The 16,848-nt window shown below is 42.8% G+C and overlaps 1 protein-coding gene across 3 annotated transcripts in view; it reads left to right on the top strand.

Annotated features, from left to right (window-relative positions):
• The window catches only part of PTPRB (protein tyrosine phosphatase receptor type B), a 65,609-nt gene that overhangs the window by 39,193 nt on the left and 9,568 nt on the right, over positions 1-16,848 (top strand). For all 3 annotated transcript variants that reach the window (XM_080579576.1, XM_080579575.1, XM_080579577.1), the window contains 16 exons: positions 150-419; positions 1,054-1,317; positions 2,195-2,458; positions 2,934-3,215; positions 4,421-4,699; positions 6,634-6,783; positions 7,704-7,947; positions 9,095-9,201; positions 9,738-9,837; positions 10,738-10,821; positions 10,935-10,952; positions 11,056-11,137; positions 11,636-11,726; positions 12,573-12,649; positions 13,464-13,598; positions 16,675-16,797. In XM_080579576.1, coding sequence (XP_080435702.1) covers positions 150-419; positions 1,054-1,317; positions 2,195-2,458; positions 2,934-3,215; positions 4,421-4,699; positions 6,634-6,783; positions 7,704-7,947; positions 9,095-9,201; positions 9,738-9,837; positions 10,738-10,821; positions 10,935-10,952; positions 11,056-11,137; positions 11,636-11,726; positions 12,573-12,649; positions 13,464-13,598; positions 16,675-16,797 — 2,570 coding nt within the window. The remainder of the gene's footprint in view (positions 1-149; positions 420-1,053; positions 1,318-2,194; positions 2,459-2,933; positions 3,216-4,420; positions 4,700-6,633; positions 6,784-7,703; positions 7,948-9,094; positions 9,202-9,737; positions 9,838-10,737; positions 10,822-10,934; positions 10,953-11,055; positions 11,138-11,635; positions 11,727-12,572; positions 12,650-13,463; positions 13,599-16,674; positions 16,798-16,848) is intronic.

The following is a 16,848-nucleotide window of genomic DNA, read 5'->3' as shown; positions in this document are numbered from 1 at the left end:
ATTTACTTGTGCAAATACATGCACAGGCATCCATCACTTTTCCCATGAATGAACATGCAAATGTATATTCTCTATTAATTAGTCAAAATTGTGTACTGAATGGTCCTTATTTCACCTGGTAATGTCATGCCTTTAATTGTTGCTTCCAGTTCCAGCATCTGTCCAAGAATTATTAGCCCACCACGCTTACAGCAGTCATTCCTTGTTAGTAACCTGGCAGAAGGCTCCTGGTGTAGCTGAAAGATATGACATTCTGCTCTTGAATGAGCAAGGAGTCCTACTGAGCAACAAATCAGAACCAGCTACTGCCAAACAGCACAAATTTGAAGATTTATTAGCTGGCAAGAAGTACAAAATACAAGTTTTGACAGTCAGTGGTGGACTCTTCAGTAAACGAGCAGAAACTGTTGGCCGAACAGGTAATTAGAACATCTTGGTTTATTTATAGCTCCCTCAGTAAGATATCATTGAATACATGAATCATCTGTATATCTCGATACTGGAAAGCTTCTGATAAGAACAGACTCCAGATATTTATGCATCGTTTTTCCTGTTATGTGCTTGATATGTGACTTTGAAATTTGCTGGCATAATAAGGTGGCCATAGTTCATATAAGAATGCTAAACCAAAGTGCTAAGTACCTCCCTCAGTCTATTCTTTATGGAATGATCTGAATTCCTTATTGTTACAAAGTTTTTAATTCACAGTCTCAAGGCACTTAGCAAAGGATTTCATGTAAATAAGAATCTCTAAACTTTGAGCCAAGTCTTGCAGTCTTAACTCTAGTAAAGCTTCTTGTGGAAATTAATGGACAGTTCTGTGGTGAGCACAGGCCAGAGAACCAGGCCTCCTGGGAAATACAAACATTATATTGGAGAGACTCAATGGCACCTCATAAATGCTTTTTCCTTGCTTATGAAAGTTGCTGTTGACATTACTTAGCTACTTGTGGCTTAATTGAAATATGTTACAGCCATGAGTTACTTTTTTTAAGGTTCATCTTAGTGGGTAGTCACCCTAATACTTATTCTTGCATTTATCCTTCTTTTCAGTTCCAGCAGCTGTCACAAATCTGAAGGTCACTGAGAACACCACTGACCGACTGTCCTTTAGCTGGACCACCTCACAAGGAGAGCTTGATTCATATGACATCTTCCTGTACAACCCAGACAAGTCCCTTCATGACAGGATTTCAGGAGAGCAGCACCTTCAGCAATGTTCATTCCTGAACTTGCGGCAAGGCAGGATGTATCGAATGGTGATCGTTACCCACAGCGGAGACCTCACTAACGAGTCATCTGTCTTTGGGAGAACAGGTAAGAACATACAAGAAAAGCAACTGTCTCCAGTGTGGTACATGTGAGAGACACCAGTGAGCTTGTCTGAGTGTGATGCTCACGCTAGATAAGGGCAACAATTAGAAGTATCAACGTTTTCTTATATATTAAAGCATTAGACAAATAAGAGGGAAAATTCTAGGTTATGTGGTTACAAGAAGAGAAATGTATCAGAAAAGGTTTACTACCTATGTTTTACAATAGTTCCCAGGTACTCAGGTCAGGAGAAGGGCACCCAATTTATGCTGCATAAGCTTTAAAGGAAAACACTTGTCTCCCACCCAAAAGCCAATACTGGTCTGTGAATGGAAAAGACAAAAAGGCAAAGCAAGTAGGCTTAATGGAGTAGACAGTCTCCCAGTGAAATAAAACTTGTTTCCCATGGGGAGCTCTGGCTGCAGCTCCATATTTGCTCAGCCACATGTGGGAAGCTGAGTTTCCTAAGTAGCTCTAGCAGACCTGACCATCTGTGAAACCTTCCTTTGTTCTCTGATCCGCAATGTAGTAACACCTGTGTACCACTGCTTCTGGACAGCGATGCACTTTCTCCAGCTACCTCAGAATTCGATGTTTCCAGACACTGGCTAGGAAAAAGCTGCTTAACATTTGCAAAACTATCTATTATGAACATTTCAGCTCCTTTTTGGGACAATGGCTGTTCAAAATATGAAAGCAAAGTGTTGAGATTTACTTCCTGATGCTTCCTGCATTTTTGGCCAGCTGCGGTGTCTGTCTATATTACTACACAGCTGTCGTTATGTGAAACCTTTATATCTAAGTATAAGGTCTGTTTGACCTTGTTGCTTCTCCTCACCCTAAAGAAGTTCTAAAGTAATATCCACTCCCTTTTTTTCAGTACCAGCGCCAGTTGTTGGTCTCAAGGCATCCAACAGAAACATGACAGACAGCCTGTGGTTCACCTGGGGTCCAGCAGCAGGAGATGTCGACTTCTATGAGCTGAATCTTTACAACCCAAATGGGACACAGAAAGAAACGTGGCACAGGAAAGACCTGAAGGAGTGGCATTTCCAGGGGCTTGTTCCTGGCAGAAAGTACACGCTGGTTGTGGTGACTCACAGCGGTGACCTGACCAACACAGCAAATGCTGAAGGAAGAACAGGTAAGACCCAAAAGGTTTGGGATTTTGTTTAGTCATATCTGTCAGGATTCAGATCAGTTCACAACTATGCAACAGACTTTTTTCTGATGATGAAGGATTTATTATTATAAGAGACACTTAAGCTCTAAAAGAGAAAGGATATCCCTGAGGGTATTAAACCAATGGAGTGTGATTTTGTTCAGCACCGTTTTTCACAGAAACACAGAATGGTGTAAGTTGGAAAAGACCCCTGGGGTTCATCTGGTCCAACCTCCCTGCTCAAGCAGGGCCACCTAGAGCAGGTGTTTCTTTCAAAGACTTATGAATACATAAAGGCTCTGGAAGTGACCACAGTCAGTGCAGATGCGGTAACTGTGTATCCAGGATAACATCAACCACTTTGTGGTGCATGAAGAAAATAATAGATGTTCCATCTTACTTGTTTCATGTAAAAGTTTGGTAAGAATCCCTCTCTTTTTTTTTTCTTTCTATGTAGCACCCAGCCCTCCTAACTCTGTCTCCTTTACTGATGTTGCAAACACTTCTCTGTCAATCACATGGCTGGGTCCTCCAGAGTGGACAGACTATGATGATTTTGAGTTGCAGTGGTTCCCGAAGGATCCCCTCACAGTATTCAATCCCTACAGCAGCAGCAAATCAAAAGTACGCATCATCTACGGCCTGCGACCAGGAAGGCTCTATGAGTTCAGTGTGAGAACGGTCAGCGGTGACAGCTGGAAGACATACAGTCAGTCTCAGTCTGCAAGTGTGAGAACCAGTAAGTAATGATTTCCATTGCCCCTTAACACTCAGCTAGAGAAGTTGCAAAGCTGTTAAATCTTACCGATTCCTTTCACAGTTAGTAATTTCCATTTACAAGTTCATGAATGACTGGCAGTGAATTCAGCTGGACTCTAAAATAAACCCTTGCTGTGTACAAGGTCAACTGGTCAAAGATTTAAAATGGGCACACACTTGCAAACGTCACATCCAGAGTGGGGCTGTGTGGTTGCTGAGTCTGAACTGATCCGTTTCAGGGGTGAAATGAGGCTGAATATCCAAACCTCTCTGGCATTGGGGACAGTAGGATATTGAAATTGTCAGCATATTTCTGAACAATCAGAGAGGAAGGCTGAATGAAACCCTGCTGTACTAGATTTGAAACTAGAAGCAAAGTGTTTCATTGGTGTGCACTTCCAACAGTCAGTGAATGTCTGGGGGTTTTCATCACCTCTGCCTGGCTCTAGCAACCTCAGTAGTAGGCTGATTTGAAAAAGTGACGTAGAATTGTAAAAATAACTGAGCCTTGGCAAACTTTCCTGTCCCATGGTGTGGGGTTAAGCTCCAAATTCACACCAATGTTTCGTATGCTGAATAGCTCTTTAGCATAGCTACCTCTTTCACCTGTATTTAACTGCTTAAATGTAGGCAGGTGCCTGCCATCTGAAAGTGAAATCCTATTCTTGCTACATGTCATGTTATATACGATGCTCCAATTTTACATGGACAAAACATACTTCTCTGATATGCTTTAGTAATATGGACACACCGAGCGCTATCCAGCAAACCCGATCAGTAATGAGATAACAATATCAGTATTGACTGATACTGTTAGTCAGATGTAACCTCCAAATAAATTGCAACACAGTGCTAGAAATCCATTGCTTTCCAGTGTTGCTTTTCTTAAGACTTCAGCAGGTAATTTTGTTTATTTTTTTCACAGTTAATTACTGAAGCTTCACAAACCTGATGAGACCAATGCCACTAGCTCCAATTTCAGATGGCTGAAATGAGCTAGACTGCCTTGCCTAACAATCAATCAGCACACGGTTGCAGGAGAGAAATTTTGGCTCCCGGCCTCGTGCTCTGATCAAAGAGTTGATGTAGAACCTAGGGGTGCTGCCTGAGCTGTGGGGTTAGTAGAAAAATAAGTGATGCTTGTCGCTTTTCTCACCGAACTTTAATTTCTTAACATCTCTCTAGAACCAGACAAGATACAAAGTCTTCACTGTCGGCCCCAGACCTCTACTGCCATCGCGTGTTCCTGGACTCCTCCTGATTCTGACTTTGATGGATATAGCGTTGAGTGCAAAAAGCTGGACACTCGGGAAGTGGAATTTTCTAAAAGGATAGAAAAGGACAAATCTCTGCTTAATATCATGACCCTCGTTCCCCACAAGCGCTACCTGGTGTCCATCAAGGTGCACTCTGCAGACATGACAAGTGAGGTAGTTGAAGACAGCACCATCACAATGATCGACCGTAAGTGGAATGCAGAATCACTGCGAAGGGCGGCAGTGAGCAGCTATAAGTAATTGCTTGTGGTAGCTAGACAGCAGAAGTTCTGAGGTCTGCAACTGCCAGTACGTGGCACTCTTAATTGGGTAGCCGAAGAAGAGAGAACCTGTCCTTTGGCCCCTGTTGTGACAGACAACGTGGGTTTTTAACTATCCTGCCTCTCAGTACATTGCCAAACCTGCTTATTAGGCTCATTCACGAAATATAGCTTGATAAACAAGAATTATCCTGTCACTCTGATGGTCAGTCAGCACCAAAGATGTCCTCATTATTACACGCTTTTAATTGTCCTCACTGTTGCTGCTTGGCTTCTTGTGCCTGGCTGTTTCCTCTCACAGACAGCAGCCATCTTCAGCACAAAGATCCCTTAATAACAACGTTGGGTTATGGCACTGGGTCCTCTTTGGGCTCTCTGTGCTCTCTTCTGAGATGCTGCCTGACCAAATCACCTGTAAGAGTTAGACCTGAGGGAGGATCATACATTTCCAAAGCTTGTGCTTTGAAACAGTTTCTGCAGTTTCTCCACCCCTAGGCTGCTTGATACTCTTACTTCTCTTGTGCAGAGTGGAGGGCAGCATCTGCTGGTGCCTCTGTGCTGCCAGGCGTCTCTGCAGTCAGCAGCACGCAATGGCTGGCCGTAAAGCTGCTCCGGTTTTAGCAGCACCTCTGAATGCAGTTGCATAGTGTGACACGGAGGCCTGAACAGCCCCAGGGCTAAACTTCTTAAAAATGACAGGATGGCCAAGAGGCCTATTCAGAGTTGCCTCTCTGTCTGCTTACTTAAAGCCACACTTGTTTGAAGTGCTAGATGGTAAAAGTTATGTTTGGTTTGGGAGTCACAGTCACAAACCCACCTTTTCCCTGCCCCCAAGCAATTGCCTTTTAATGGTAACTGTGTCCATCTCCCTCCTGTACTACAAAGAATGCTACAGGTTCAGGTGTAGTAACAGCCCATGCAACAAGAAGTTGGACTGAGTCCTGTTTGAAGGTTAGCTGTTCCATGTTTGCTCTCAATTGTTTTGCACACTGCTGCTCTCCCAGTTTCTCATTGTCACTGGAGGCCCTTCCCCAAGGCAACACAGCTCTTCCCAAAAAAATGAAGCTTGGTTTTAGAGATTTAAGAGATTTAGCTAAACACCATAAAAATGTGATTTTTTGGTTCTTTTTCCAGTCTGAAACCTTTTGAAGTTAAGCCACCTGCTTACGCATTTGACGTGTTTTCTGTACGTGCAATATAATTTCAGTAGTGCAGATTTTTAAATGATTCTGCAGTGTAGATCCTTAAAATCCCTACTTTTGTTGCAATAATTCTCTGAAGGTTTTTCCCTACATTCCTTGCTTTCCAGTTTAGTTCTGCTGTGTCACTATTTGAGGTATAACTTTCTGTCATAGAAAGAGCATTTCCTGTAGAAGTCCTGCAATCAGCCTGGAAAATGGTACTTTGTAGTTGAATGCTGTGTCTGACTGGCTCAGTGCTCTTCATTTGGAAAGGGAAGCAAACATTTAGATGCTTAAAATAGGTAACTTCCTGTAGTGAGTGTGCTAACTGGCCTCCATACACCTGGTTTATACTTGTGTCATATTTAGCATCTACAAATTCTAATTTCCTAGATTTAGCAAGACTTTAATGCATTTCCATGTGGGCTTCTGGAGGAACTCCTGCTGAGGAGCTGCCACTGTTATTATGGTTAACTCATTGCTGGCTTGTTTCATCCTTTGGCAGTTTCGCTGTGGGAGATGAAGACACTTTCTTGATTGCAAAGAGAATAGATTCAGAAACTTGGGTCCAGCCAGCTGAGCTTTATTAAAATTGCATTTCCCTTGCTAAGTGTAGCTCACAGCAAATACATAGACAATGCTTTTTTCTTTTTTTTTCCTTATTTTGTTTAATTTTTCAGGTCCCCCTCAGCCACCTCCGGACATACGAGTGAACAAAAAAGAGGTGCTGATTACCAAATCCTCCATCAACTTTACTTTTAACTGCAGCTGGTTTAGTGATACCAATGGAGCTGTGAAGTACTTTACTGTGGTTGTCAGAGAGGCTGATGGTAAGTGTCATGATTTAATACCATTCTCTCTGTGGCTTGTACAAGTTACATGCGGAGGTACACTCCCATCACTGCACGGCAGAGAGACTTCTCATATAGCTGCCGAGTTTCACAGAAGTTTCGGGCTCCCTAGCCTGGAATCTTAAGCACTCAGTTTTCTCCTCAGAAGGTCAATAGCAACAGCAGAGCTCAGCCAGAAGCAGCCTTTTCTGCAGTTGGCCTATATGTGACAAAGCAGGTGGATGTCTAAACAATTAATATGCTGTTTTTAGAAGCGGCTTCATTTACTGGCATGCCAGGACATATTTTATGATCCCTAATAAAATTTCTTGATCTCTCTGTCCATCAGCCCTTAAGTGAAAAAGCACAGGTAGTATTTCCACTGTCTACTTTGTTGTGCTTGTACAGACTACAAAACTCTTTGAGAAAGTCTTTTACATGTTACTCTGAGTTTCCTTTCAGCAGACTCCTGTCGTTTCCTATTGCAGTTTTTCTCTGTATACACTAGACCCTGCTAGTCCATTTGTGGGATTTTTTTACTTGCTTTTTGAAATAGCTAGTGGTAGGATCCAGGATTTTGGACCACAGAGATTGCCACCAACAGCACAGGAAAAAGTGTCATAGCATTGAATTTAACCTGTGCACACCTATTACAGTTTGGGGTCTGGAAATGTTACTGCCAGCTATTCTGAGGTCTTCTGAGGAAATCAGTTTGAAGTTCCCCAGAAAAGTAGTACCAGCGTTTATCCTAGAAACAAGGTACCCAAGATACTCACAGGATAGCCAGTGCAGCCCTCCAAGGAATGTTAGGAAGCTGGATAATAAAAATTTTGTCTGTCAACACTTTGAGCCTATAATGCTGCTATCACATTAATGGCTGTGATATGTACATCTTCTCTCTCTCTCTGCACATGATGTAGGTAGTGAAGGACCAAAGCCTGATGAGCAGCACCCATTGCCTTCCTACCTGGAGTACAAACACAACGACTCTATACGCATCTACCAGACAAACTATTTTGCCAGTAGGTGTGCTGAAAGCCCTGACAGTGACTATAAAAGCTTCGACATCAAGCTTGGAGGAGAAATGGAAAATCTGGGAGGAAAGTGTGATCCAGATCAGCAAAAATTCTGCGATGGACCCCTGAAGCCTCGGACTGCATATAGGTCTGATTTATTTTGGTAACTGTGCTCTTTCACATTATTAGGCATGGTGCTATCTGAATGCCTGATACACTTGAGCTTCTGCAGGTTAATAACTGTGTTGTATAATGTTCTTTCTGTTTCACTTCACAATTTATAAAAGCTTTATCTATGCCCAATTCCATAGGTATAAGCCATTCTTTCATTAACATTGGAATGATACAGGTAATTATGCATAGTGAGTAGGTTTATTTATTTCCTATTCATGTGAGCTTTCCTGTAGTTACTAAATCTTTCTTTAGAAAGACATAAGACAGTCATCTAAGTCAGAAGAGTACTTAACAGAAGACAGGGATGATACACTGAATTTATGTGGCACCACTACCCACACCAGTCCTTTTGAACAAGGTAGAAAAACCTAGAGGTTATTCTAACCCATGACACGGTCCAGAGGCTCCAGAGTGAGGCCTGAGTTCGTTGTAGGATGTAGAAGAGCATTGCTGCCAAGACCAGGCTCAGCAGTTAAACAGGCTGTGAGACCAAAGGTGAGCTCCAGTGCAGCTCAGTCACACCGTTCATGCTGGCAAACACTTTGCAAAGAGGTCTGCAAGACGCTCACGAGACAGCTACATGGACAGAAGGCACGTGCCAGGCAGTGGACATCAGGCCTCTCAGCTTCTTCATAGTCATTAAGACATTGCTGTGGAGCCTGTACCACTCTCTGCTCTCATTAGGGCACATTTCCCAAAAATTCAGTTTGGGAAATACCAATGTTACCAGGAGAACCAAAAGGATTGTAACATTTCTCCATTAACACAGCCCTGCTCCTACCACCTGAAGGGAAAACATCTCCCCACTGAGAAACATTTCTGAGTCCTCTCACCACCTGCTGACCCTGCCTTCAAACTCTGTCAGGCTGCATGTGCCAGCAGCAAAGGCCCCATCCATTACCTCAAAGGGTACCTCTGAGCCCTCCATCTGTGTTAGCTGGGTTGGGATTCACCTCTTCCAACTGCTGTACTTAAGCACCTGCATTAAGAGCTGTCTGTGGTCGATGGACAGGTTTTAGTTACTCTTAAAAGGCAAGTGAGTTATCTGAATCTTTTATTTTTCCACTGTTGGCTCTGAACATCTGATAAGCTTTAACTATTAATTGTACTGTTTTATTTAGGATCAGCATACGGGCTTTCACTCAGCTCTTCAGTGAAGATCCAAAGGAACTTCCTAAACCACTCTTTGCAGACACCTTCTTCTCTTTACCAATCACTACAGAGGCAGGTTAGTTTCAGGCTTGTTTTTCATTCACTGTAGCAAGTAATTATATATTGTGCCTCAAAACACTCTGGTATCCAGGACTATTTGCAAGGAGCGGAACAAAACCAGATTGTTGTGCAGTGTCCTTAAGGTTACTTTGAAATTATTCTGAAGCCATGGCTTATCCATGGCCATCAATTTGCCATGGATAAGCCATGAATTTGAAAATTGAGAGGACTGCTTGATGGAGTTGCTGACAGTGCAAGAAAGGGTGAATGCTCAGTGATGCTGTTACCAAGAAAGCTTTGAAGTACAAGATAACCAAACTCCCATATGATGGGGCTGTGTTTTCTTTTATTCTGGTTGGGAGTGCAAAGTTTGCATACTGTTTAGAAAAAATAAGAATAGAAAATCAAGGCCTAGTTCAGTTACATGTTTTGAATTTCCATGAATTTAACCATTTTCTGTAGACAGTAATAACATATCCCCTGAACACTGTTGATTCTTTGATTCTTCATATCTTTTCTTCAAAATATTTAAATGTGCTGTTTCATTTCCAGAGCCTCTCTTTGGAGTTATTGAAGGTGTGAGTGCTGGCTTGTTTCTGATTGTGATGTTAGTGGCTGTTACTGCTTTGTTTGTCTGCAGACAGAAAGTTGGGTAAGTAGAGTCCTTTAATCATCCTCAATTATGAGGCCAGGCCAAATTATTTTGATATGAGCAATTTAAAGCATAACTGTAAAATCAGAGTAATGCACTGAACTATTCAACAGTTGAAATATGTGTCCCCTAGCACCTATGCACACTAAGTGTAGAACTAATGACTTAAATACTAATAGATGAATAAATTCTGGATAGGAGATTCAAATACCCACTGATGTTAGTGGTATAGAGGATCCCTGCAACTTCTCGTTTTCAGTAAGAGTCTGAATATTTCTGAAAAACTGTTTTATCATGCAAACTCAATGTCTTTTGTCAAAAATGAAATGTTTCAAATTATTTTCATTCCTGTTTTAGATGAGTTCTTGAAACTGGTCATTTAGACTCTATTATTTTAGTTCAAAAATTTTTAAGTGTGACATTACCTCGGTGTCCAAAACATTAGTTCAAACTTTACTTCCCCATTTTCTGTTGATGGTAGTTTTATATTTGACATCATAGTTGAATTTTAAATAGTTAATTTTAAATATGTTTTTAAAAAGAGAAATACTGTCTCAACTTTGAAAAAAGCTTTATCCATTGAAACCATTTTGTATGACTGAAAGAGATGCAACATTACTGGTAGGAAATCGGATGCTCTCCTTACGATAAGCTGGGAGGAATGAAGTCTTATTGCCTGTTCACATGCACATGCCCCGCATCACTATCAGCAAACTAAAATACGAGAAAACTGTGCCACAGCAAAAAACAATATCACATGATCAGAGCCATAAATCAAAACAGACTTTTTAAAATTCTTTTTTTTTCCAGCTTACTACTGTATCTCTTGCTACTGGCAGCTCTGATTGGTATCAGACTGTTATGGTAAAACAAGTGAAAATACCTTCTTTTTTGTTCCAGCAATGGCCATGAGAGACCTACAGCAAGGCTGAGCATTCGCAGGGACAGGCCTCTGACAGTCCATCTGAACTTGGGGCAAAAAGGGTAACATCAAAAGTTTTGTTTCTAAGAGCGCTATTTTAACATGGCATCACGGATGAGCAGCCCCATTCAGCTTACTGATGAAGTGTTTCTTTTTCTTTTAATACCATTTCTAGGAACCGGAAAACTTCCAGGTAAAAAGAAAAATTAATACTTAAAAAAAGCTTGATAAACCAACTGGATAAATTATGACTGTGATTCATCCTGTGATTTTCTTCTTCCTGTTGAATATTTTAGTCCAATCAAAGTCAGTCATTTTGAAGCACACTTCACCAAACTCCAAGCAGACTCCAACTACCTCCTGTCCAAGGAATATGAGGTGGGAACCAAATCTAGACAAAGCATCTTGCTTTAGGAATGCGCGGGCTGCTTGAATCAATGTGTTAATGCATTCGAAAGACCTACATTTGTTTGTCTCAGACAAACCAAAATAAGTTTGAGAGTTTCACCCGAACTCCACTTGTGCTAATACAGAAACCAGCTCTTCATTTGGCTTAGCATCTTCTGGTTGGTAGCCTCTGCCTGATGCCTACCTGGCTGAGGTCAGGGGCATTCATTTGTGTGCCACATGTGTGTGACAAAGCATGGAAAGCATCTGCCAGCCATGTGCTTGCCTTAAACTATTGTGATTACCTTTTAATTTCAGTTGTTTTTTATTGTTTTGTTTTGGTTTGGTTTGCTTTTTTTTTGTTTAAAAAACAAACGGAAAAAAAACACTTCTTCCTGTTCACAGCCTTTGGGAGCTGAAAAGCACTGTGCTGTCAAATCACATCCTTTAATTATTTTCACCTCATATTTTATTTCTAATTTTTTGCAGGACTTAAAAGATGTGGGTCGAAACCAGACATGTGACATAGCACTTCTGCCAGAGAACAGAGGGAAAAATCGATACAATAATATATTGCCGTGTGAGTTTTACTTTTGGTTGTGTAATATTACATCACACCAGCTATTTTTCACTTTTTCAGCAAGCCTAGTGGAAAAGAGAGTGCAGCCAGTCCTTTCCCTCCTTTCTGTCAGAGATTAAATACCTTTGCCAGCTCAGGTCCTGGTGCTTGGAGGCAGATGATGTATGGCCCTAAGCAGCTTCACGCAGACCAGTAATTTCATTTCACACTAGAGATGTAGCGACTAGTGTTCAGTCTAGAGAGAAAAAGCTCAAGCTATTATCGGCATTCAGTCACTGCTGATAACAAGGATAGTAGAAATAACAGTAGAGTTGTTTACATACAGGTATCATCCATTCAGTCCTGTCTGACATGGCTTTGTTGACTCTGTTTCTCTTTCAGAGGACAGAGCAAACCTACTATACCCTGTAGAGCTAGTGTGGTTCTGCATGGTGGGACACGTGTGAGGTTAGCTGTGTTCTCTTGGAGCAAAACCTCCCACTGAAAGTTACCCCCTTTAATCGCCTATCGGGCAGTTTTGAAGTTAGGTGCTGTGCAACTTATGGCTCTTTTTTTTTCTGTGCAATAAAATTCTGTGCAACAATTCTGTACAGCTCAGCAGAGACATTTTTTGGATATTCACTGCTTCCATCTCACCTGCCCACCTTGTAGTCTTTGGAACACTCCACAGCCCTCCTGGATGAAAGAAGCAGTACAAACATAAACAGTTTTCCTTCTATATTAGCCCTCTGTATAACATCCCTGTAATAATCTCGCTGGTCCTTTCACAAATGCACTTTTATAAATGGGAGAGGGACTGGAAATCAAGACTTAGCCACAAACTTCTTGTCATCCTTTTCTTCCTAGATGATACATCAAGAGTGAAGCTTTCCAATGTTGATGATGACCCTTGCTCAGACTACATCAATGCAAGCTACATACCAGTAAGTGACTCAAGGATGTTATTTTGCAGTCCTCCCTCCAGTGGCAATTTGTCCTTTATCTGAAACTGAATACGAAGCTGGAGGCTTAAGGCTCTCCTCCCCCTTCATTTATTCACTTTAACTAAAAGTCTGAGAACTCAGTTTGTGGGTGTGCTGAAAGGCTGTGTCTGACTGCCATTAAGTTTGCTGTGAGTGATTTAGCCAGCACTCAAGGACACTTTCTTGGATTGCTATAGTTATGTAAGATAGCAGGTCTAATTGGCCAAGGACACATTTTCAAAGGTCACTGATTTTATGCACTGTCCACAACAACTGTAGCTATCACTGCAGGTGGCATCCATATTGTGAAGCTGTAGCTCATCCTGACAGTGCTGGCATCTTGCAGGATGGTGAGGCTGGCCGAGATTACAGCAATGCCCTTTGCCAGAGAGTTGTGATTGATAATAGCAGTGGCTTTAACAATATAAATTTCAAGCCAGCACTCAGCTAATTTATTAAAAACAGTAAAAGTAAAACAAAAGCTTGTAGTAGTTCCAAAATTGCTTGAGACTGTGCTGCACACAATAGAACAATGAAAAGCTTTGACTGTCACAAAAGGAAGAGTATTCAGATACACTGCTGCAGTCTCTTCCTCTCTCGGCTCCCACCAGCCTTCTGCTTCAAAGTCCAAGGCAACAATTTAGCTCTCAAAACTGTTGTCCCAGCAAGGGCACCATTGCTGCAGAGCCCTGGCTGTAACCCCATGGCTTGTTCAGTTGTTAGAAGATCATTTTTCTGCCTGTATGGAAACTAATGGAGTTCTCTTTGCTTGCAGGGCAACAGTTTCCGCAGAGAATACATAGCAACTCAGGGCCCTTTGCCTGGCACCAAAGATGAGTTCTGGAAGATGGCATGGGAACAAAATGTCCACAATATTGTCATGGTAACCCAGTGTGTTGAGAAGGGCCGGGTGAGCAGTGACTTTTCTTCATTATTAATGACTTTATTATTGTTTTAATGTTTTTTATGGTGATATTATTAATGTTTTCATATTTATTAAGTGCTCGTGCTTATTACTTGCGTCACACTCGTGCCAAAGGCCCCACTCAAGGAGATGTATGGTCATACACAGTAAGAGATGAAAGCTGTAATCTAAAGACTGGAGACAGATTGTATGTGAAGTGAAGGATGCAGTGACCATCCCAAGATCATGCAGCTTGTCAGAGTTAGAGCTAGGAACAGAGCCCAGTGCTTCTGGTCTCCAATCCAGCACTTTGTTCACTAGTACTAATATAATTCCCTTAAGTATGCGGAAGGACAGCCAGCCACAAAAGAAAAGCCAGTTTATCACATCTACCTCTACCAACTACTACTTTAAATATAAGCTCTAGAGAGCAAATGCTCATCATTAAATATATGGCATTCTTTTTGATGCATAAGCTGGGATGTAGTAAGCAAAGAGACCACTCACACACTTACCAGCTTTACTGAGCACCAGTTTAAGGAGGTTGTTTAGCTGTCTCAGCAGTCCACCTCCCCATGGATGACCATATCCTGCACCTTCTGAGACAGGGACTAGATCTGTAAAAAGGTTAAACTAACCTGAAGTAGCGTTCATCTAGTGGACGTATGGGGATATTTCCTTTTAGTTTACCATTTTTCCTTGCGATGGAGAAAGCAGGTGCAAGCAGGCAGCAAGCCATCTCTTCCTGCACCTCACTGGCTCAGGGTGGGACCCCGCTGTCATGTCTCAGCAAGAGGCAGGGAAGCATACATCAGAAGCCTGTGCAGAGCTGTGAGAAGAGCTAGCACAGAAATGTTGTGGCATCAGTGAAGTGCTTCCCATTCCACCTTTCACAAACATCTGTGATGAGAACTCTCACTTCCAGCCCCATCCAAGTCCCTTCCCATCCCAGCCTCTCATTATTGAGCTGAAAGGACAGGAGGTGGCATCTCTCTGAATTCAGCTGCTGTTAGTACTGCCTTTCTTGGTCTCATGAGGAACTTCAACTTCCCAGATGTCTGCAGGAAATACAATACAGCAGAGAGGAAACAGTCTAAGAGATTCCTGGAGTGCCTGGAGGAAAACTTTCTGATACAAGTGGTGAGGGAGCCAGGTGCCCCACTTGACTTGTTGTTTGCAAACAAGGAAGCACTTCTGGGTGATGTGATGGCTGGAGGCTGCCTTGAACACAGAGGTTATGAAATGATAGAGAGTTTGATCCTTGGTGAAGAAAGGAATGTGGTTAGTTGAACTGCTACCTTGGATTTCCAGAGGTCAGACTTTGGCCTATTGAGAGGCCTGGCTGACAGAGCCCCTTGAGAGGTGGTGGTTTTGAACTGTAAAGTCTGGTCCTTCTTCAAGAATAAAATCTTAAAGGCACCACTGCAGGCGGTCCTAATGCACCAAAAGGTGAGCTGGCAGGGGAGAAGATCAGCCTGGCTGAAACAGAGAGCTGCCTCTGGAACTCAGGAAGAAAGCAAGCTTATAAACTCTGGAAGAAGGGGCAGGCAACTCAGGAGGACTGTGGAGAGTTTATAAACTCTTTCTTTCTGTACGTGACCCCCTGTATGTGTCGAACATTCATAAATCTATGACGCGAGTCATCCAAGGGTACTCCAGGAGCTGGCACAAGTGCTCACCACACCTCTTTCAATAATTTACCAGCAGTCCTGGACAACCTCCCAGTTGACTGGGGGTTAGTGCATGTGGCACCTATCTACAAGAAGGAGGATCTAGGGAATTACACGTCTGTCAGTCTGACCTCAGCACCAGGGAAGGTTACAGAGAAAATCATCGGATGCCATCACATGGCATCTATGGGACAATCAAGTGCTCAGAAGCAGCCAGCACGGGTTTATGAAGGGTGGTCCTGCCTGACTAACTTGATCTGCTTCTATGACAAGATGAAGCAGACATCCACCTAGTAGATGAGGGAAAGGCCGTGGCTGTTGTTTGCCTGGATTTTAGTGAATGGATGGGTTCGATCCCTTTGGTGGCTGGTCCCCAGTGGTGTTCTCCTGGGCTCAGTACTGGGGCCAGTTTTGTTTAACATTTTTATCAGTGGTCTGGATGATGGGAGTGAGTGTACCTCAGTAAGTTTGCAGATGGTACCAAGTTAGGCAGGAATTTCAATCTTCTTGAGGGTTAGAAGGATTTGCAGACAGATCTGGATAGGCTGGATCAATGGACCATGTCCAACGGTAGGAGCTGGGTCCTGCACTTGCATCATAACAGCCCCATGCAGCGCTACAAGCATGTGGAAGAGTGGCTGAAAATTGCCCATCAGAAAAGGACCTGGGGTGCTGGTCAACAGCCAGCAGAACATGATCCACCAGTGTGCCCACGTGGCCAAGAAGGCCAACAGCATCCTGGTCTGCATCAGAAATAGTGTGGCCAGCAGGACTAGGGAAGTAACTGGCCCCTCAAGTACTGTGTTCAGTTTGGGGCTCCTCAGTACGAGAAGATTATTGAGTTGCATGAGCATGTGCAGATAAGAACAATGAAGCTATTGAAGGGACTAAAAACAAGACCGATGAGGAGCAGCTGATGAAATTGGCTGATAAAGCTGTTTATTCTGGAGAACAGGAGGCTGAAGGGAGACCTCATCGTTGTATGCAACTACCTGAAAGACGGTTGCAACAAAGGGGATGTCAGTCTCTTTTTTTCATTAAGTGATAGGATGCAAGGAAACTGTCTCACGTTGTGCCAGGGAGGTTTAGATTGGACATTAGGAAAAAATTCTTCAGGGAGAGAGTAGTCAAGCATTGGAACGGGCTGCCCAAGAAGTGGTGGAGTCCCCATCTCTGGAAGTATTTAAGAGACGTGGACATGGCACTATGGAACATGGTTGAGTGTTGGGACTCAGTAGATCAGGTTGATGGTTGGACTTGATGATCTTGAAGGTGTTTTCCAACCTGGATGACTCTATGATTCTTCCTTCATCCTTAGGCACAGGACGTCTGAAGTCTGCTCCTGCCGGTGCTGGGTGGAGGCACGGTTTCTGTCACTGACAATGAATCAATCTTTTTCTGTGTCCCTGCAGGTAAAGTGTGATCACTACTGGCCCCTTGACCAGGATTCCTTGTACTATGGAGACCTGATCGTTGAGATGCTGTCTGAATCAGTGCTCCCAGAATGGACAATACGAGAGTTTAAAATCTGCAGTGTAAGTTTGCATTCATCTTTTTTTTTGGGGGGGGGGGGGGGGGGCGTCGAC

This window comes from Anser brachyrhynchus (genome assembly GCF_964034855.1).
Source record: "Anser brachyrhynchus genome assembly, chromosome: 1".
Taxonomy (NCBI): domain Eukaryota; kingdom Metazoa; phylum Chordata; class Aves; order Anseriformes; family Anatidae; genus Anser; species Anser brachyrhynchus.
Note: the sequence above shows the minus strand (reverse complement) of the source record. Positions and strands in the feature narration are given on the sequence as shown.